At 38.8% G+C, this 5,416-nt stretch overlaps 1 protein-coding gene across 1 annotated transcript in view; it reads left to right on the forward strand.

Annotated features, from left to right (window-relative positions):
* Positions 1-5,416, forward strand: part of SLC35F1 (solute carrier family 35 member F1) — a 251,847-nt gene that overhangs the window by 155,942 nt on the left and 90,489 nt on the right. Inside the window, exon 3 of the mRNA XM_013004495.2 lies at positions 2,315-2,442. Within this exon, the coding sequence (XP_012859949.1) occupies positions 2,315-2,442 (128 nt within the window). The remainder of the gene's footprint in view (positions 1-2,314; positions 2,443-5,416) is intronic.

Below are 5,416 nucleotides of genomic sequence, written 5' to 3' on the forward strand. Positions count from 1 at the left end.
CATTTGTTGCCATCATCATTCTCAAAACATTTTCTTTCTACTTGAGCCCTTGGTATCAGCTCATTTTTCCCCTCCCTCCCTCACCCTTCCTCTTTCTTAGTGGTAGTCAAGTCTCTTTGTCTCTGCTTGCTTCTCTCTCCCTTTATCTCTCTGGAGATGCAAGCCCCTTGCATCACATCAGGGCTGTGGCCTGAATAAGTGTTCTTCATCCCACCATAATTTCTCTTACAACTGATAGACGAGTCACATCCAGTCCCACCATGGAATATGATTACATCATTACACAACTTCCAAGCTACCGAGAATTATGGCCCAGACCCCTCGATGGATACTTTTTTATTGTTAGCTACCATCCAACCAGCTCCAACTTGTCACACCTTATGCACAACTAGATTGGGCCATTGTGATCCCTAAGGTCTTCGTTGGCTAATTTTAGGACTTTATCCTTGTCCATCAGTTCCACAGACACTTGTTCGCCCTCATAGTCATACACAATCCTACAGTGAGAACAGTGGCTGCTAAGGTGCTTTCATTGGGAACTAAGACTGGGCCTCCCGCATGGAAAGTGAGAATTGTCCTACTGAGTCACCACTGCCCTCTTTGGATATATACACACTCCTGTGGAAAATGTGTAATAAGAATAGGAGCATGAGAGATATGCAGAAACGTCAAGATAGAGACGTGAGTGAGAAGGGAAGGAAATGAAATCGGACAGGGACAGAAAGGGACTTTCACGTCTGTAACATTTTATTTCTCTCATTCATTTGTGCACTCCCCTGTACACACATGTGCACACACACAAAGATCTGAAGCAAGGAGGGAAAATGTTAGCATTGATTATGTAGGGGTTGAAAATACATTACATATTTACACGAATCTCAAATCTTTTTCTTTCCACTTGAACAATTTCAACTGTTGATAATGAAAAGTAATAATCTGGGTAAAAATGGCAATCATAATTCTAAAGTTTCTACTCCTAAACTTTATTATTTCTTCTAGTTAATTTTAAAATTCAAAATGCCAACGTCACCAATTTTGCTAGTGTTTTTTAATGTGGGTCTTATTTCAGAGGAAGTGTTTGGGTATGGGAGCTTTAAGGAATGCACTTTTTTCTTCCAGAAATAATTTTAATGGCCAATACACCAGTGCTAATAGGAATTATCTCGGTAAATCTCCAAGTAGTCCTTTTAAGCGATGCATTTTTTACTCAGCCAAGAATAAAAAGTGTCCTCATGCCTTCCTGGAATTTCTGCTAAGCCAACCATGTTCAATGTCCTTGGGTCCTTCGACTGAAAGCACGGGAAGCACCTACTTTATTTAGGGTATTTTGCTTTGTACGCTTAGACTTCTTCAGCAGAACAGCAAGGCAACTACTCATTCCCTTGAATCTATGTAGTAAATTACAATTTGCATATTGTATTGATTGCATGCACAATCAGCACCATGAACCCAAAATTTCGGTTCTGCACATTAGGATGTGGTTGATGTGGACTGGATTTGGCAAATCCAATTCTCTGTTCATTGTGAAAATTAACTGGGACCATGGCTTCATTATATTTTTGACGTTGTGATTTTAGCTTTCAGGTTAAATATGCCATTAACTTTTTTATGTCCTGTGTGTATTATGTGTAAGGTGTTCACCAATTAAATTTTGTCACAGGTTGACTCCACTCAAACTAGAAAACAATTTTCATTATCTGAATTCGAGTGTTTATGGTAGATATATTACAAGTACCCCAATTTCAATTTAATATTGATGTATGTTCAGCGTAAGCATGAAATGTATTCATACATTCTGTATTACTTATTGACCACCCACCATGTCAGGGAAAATGATGACCAAGACAACATCAGCCTCTTCAAATTGTTCATCCTCTCATGAGTATAGTTATAAAAACAGGCAATCACAAGAAAGAACATACTGTAGGCAAACATTCAGGTCATTTCTATGCCACGAAGAGTCTCCAATACTCTATGACTATAGTTCTTGGAATTCCAACTCAGGACATCCTGAGAGTGGCCTTGGAAACTCAGCATCTTGAGTCCTAGATTTGATCCTCAGCTCAATGCCCAAGCCCAACACAAAACCAAGTCAATTAGCATTTCTGGAGACTGGACCTAGCCATTGGAACCAAAAGGCAAACAATGAGCACAACACCTCTAGGTGATGTGAGTAAGCAGCCTATGGAGAATCATTAACTTACCAGATAATTTGAGGCAGGTGTGCTGACTTAGCAACCATTCAGGTAAGTAAAAGAAAAAGTTTACAGTTTGTCTGCCAAGAGCTTAATCCATTTCTTCTTCATTTACACAGGAGAAGAAAATCTCCTAGCAATTTTACGAAGAAGATGGTGGAAATATATGATCCTGGGACTCATAGACCTGGAGGCAAATTATCTGGTGGTCAAAGCTTACCAGTACACTACCCTGACAAGTATCCAGGTACCAGTGTTTCTTCTTTTCTTCCAACTGTCTCATTTCCAGATTGAGGTTACTTTCCATTCAAACTCCTAGGAGATCCAGATATCGATAACCTGTGAATATTGCTTATGTATTAATATTTTAAAATTCAGGTGTACTTGTATAACGTTTTCTTCTTTGTTATGAATACATACCAGTAATTAATTGATAATGTCAGAAAATACTTTGTGGTTTTGAGTGCTGTCAACTAATCCTATGTCAGAGGACAATTATTAATAAGCATAAAAATAAATCTGTTTTAATCACAACTGATAACTTTTTAGAATATGTTAATGGACCTTGATTAAATAATGAAAGGGCATCATAATCTTTTATCTTAACTTTCTTTAATGTTTTGATTTTGCAACCTGGACAAAGAGCATTTTTCCTACAGAGACAAAGATTAAATTCCTAAAATGTCTTGTGCATAAAAATTGGCACTGTGTTTCTCTCTCTGTCGCTCCTTCTTCGTCTCCTTTTTCCCTTTCCCTCTTCCTCCTTCTCTTCACAGATGAAGATATGCATGCACACAACACACACACATATCCACAATTGCCAGGTTTAAATTAGTTTTTCACAATTTTTGTTGTCCTCAGTCCATGGTAAATTATAGGCATGACTATTTTTGTTTCAACCTCATTTATTTGTACATGACAATATTATGAGTTTTATAACCACTTCAGAGCTTCAAGAGGAAAACAAAACAGTGTTCGTGTATTAGATGTAGCTCATATTTGGTACTTCAACCACCTTCATGCCACCCTGTTAACTTGCTTAGAAGCAACCATACAAAAAAATGGAGAATCAAGGAAGCAAACAAAGGCCCTGAATCAAATTAGATATATAACTTTAGATGGGAAAAGATCAAAACCTGATTTAGATTTCCCACCATCTGATTTCCAAAATGAACTTCAAAGACATCTTGAAATACATGTGATCAGAGGAGCATATTGGCAGGACCCGTTCTTTGAAAATTTCATACGCTGAGAGCCTCTGTGGGGCCAGGTCCCTCCCTGGTGGTGTTGGCCACTGAAACAGGAAGAGAACTTACCTTCAAAATGCTGATCAACAACCAAGGCAGTAGCTGGGCTCACGATGGGAATACAGAAGTAAAGAGGTCTGCCTTTTGGTGCTAGTCTGTATGTGTCATTTTCCTGTTCCCTTTTGGAAACCTTGTTTTCTTCGACTCGAAAAGGCCTGCTCTCTGTTTTGTGCCCTTGAGTTGTGGTGTTGGCAACGAAAACTGAATATGTCATGTATTGCTAAAAGAATATCCAAATCCATCTTAGAAGAAATACAAGCAAAATTCTTTGTTGGATCTATTATTAATTGGGTGTTAATACATATGTCATATCATTCTATAGTTTAATCACGTCAAGAAGAATTGTACACTTGCTATCATATCAGTTTCCAAACATTCTTTTTCTCCCTGGACTCAGTGACATCGTCTTCTTTTGGCCCTTCTGCCCCATGATATACTCCCCCTTGCCCAAAATCCTTATTCTACTTGCTGTCCCTATAGGCTCATCAGTCCTGGGTTTCATCTACTGAAAAACAGGAAAACATATAACACAACTTCATGAGGGTGACCTCCGATGACATAACACCTCTGAAATGCACCCTAATATGAACAAACAAAACAAAAATACAGAAAATGTTGAAAACCAGATAAGGTCTAGCATGCATCAGAAGTACACCATCACCAGTCAAACTGACAAAGTTTGAACTGTCCAAGTCAGATTTATGCCTTGGATCTTCTATACTCCTCTCTCCAATGTACTCTGTTCAATAACCACTTTCCACCCTTCCCTCAATTGTGGATAGAGGGAGCGCACCAGAGGCTTATTGCCTAGGTAGTTCCCTCAAATGAATGTTGGGCTTCTACTGTCATCCACCGCCTTCTGCACACTGGATTCTCAAATTTAGGCTCTGATACTAATCCCTCCTTTGACTTTGGATTAAAAGATTTATAATCCTTCAGTGACTGGTGATGGTGTGCTTCTTCCACGTGGACTTAGTTGACATCTCACTTAGATGGCTGCTTATTTGGAGACAAGCCTTTAAGACCCCAGACACTATTTTATCTGACAACCAGACACCATCTAATTACTTTGTCACATTTTGTTATAGCACCTTTTATCTTCTTTGTTCACCTGAGGGTGAGTATCAAGCAGGGCCATGATGTAAGAACTAATTGTTCTTAAGTTGGAGGTAGGATTTAGTATGAGCCCAAAACCCATTCCTGGATCTATGTTTTTATTTATTTACTTATTTATTATTAATTAGTAGTTAATATATATCATATCATTCCATAGTTCAATCAAGTCAAGCAGAATTGTCCAGTTGCTTCCACAATCAGTTTCCAAACATACTTTTACTACCTGGACTCCTTGACATTGTCTCCCTTTTACCAAACACTACCCCTGAACCCCCATCCCCTCCTAAACCCTTATTCTAATTGCTGTCACAATAGGTCCATCAATTCTGAATTTCGTATACCAAAAACCAGAAAAAACATACAGCACAATTTCAGAAACATACAACCCAATGACATAAAACCTCGGAGATACAACCTAATACGAACAAACAAAATAAAACAATGTCCATCACAGGTTTCACAGAATAATGCATATTTTACTGCAGCATAAAGGGCATTGATGTAGCAAGACATGTTTGTCTGCCTACCAACCATTCAACAGTTTTGGTACAGCTGCCTCCCACTTCCTCAGACTCCAAGTATTTTCTGACTAAGTCCTCAGGTTACCTGTGTGTCTGAGCTAGAGTGCAGTTCACTCAGAACTCTTAGATGCAGGATCACAACCTCAGTTCACTCGCTTTGGGTGTATCTTCAGGAAAAGCCAATCAGTATAAAATGACATCATGTTTGGTAGACCGGAGGGTCCGCTCAAACAAGAAAGCCCTTCAATGAGATGGAGTAACTCAAAAGCCAAAAGAG

This window comes from Echinops telfairi, unplaced genomic scaffold (assembly GCF_000313985.2).
Source record: "Echinops telfairi isolate 266 unplaced genomic scaffold, ASM31398v2 ScPeMD7_3533;HRSCAF=4204_0, whole genome shotgun sequence".
Lineage (NCBI taxonomy): Eukaryota > Metazoa > Chordata > Mammalia > Afrosoricida > Tenrecidae > Echinops > Echinops telfairi.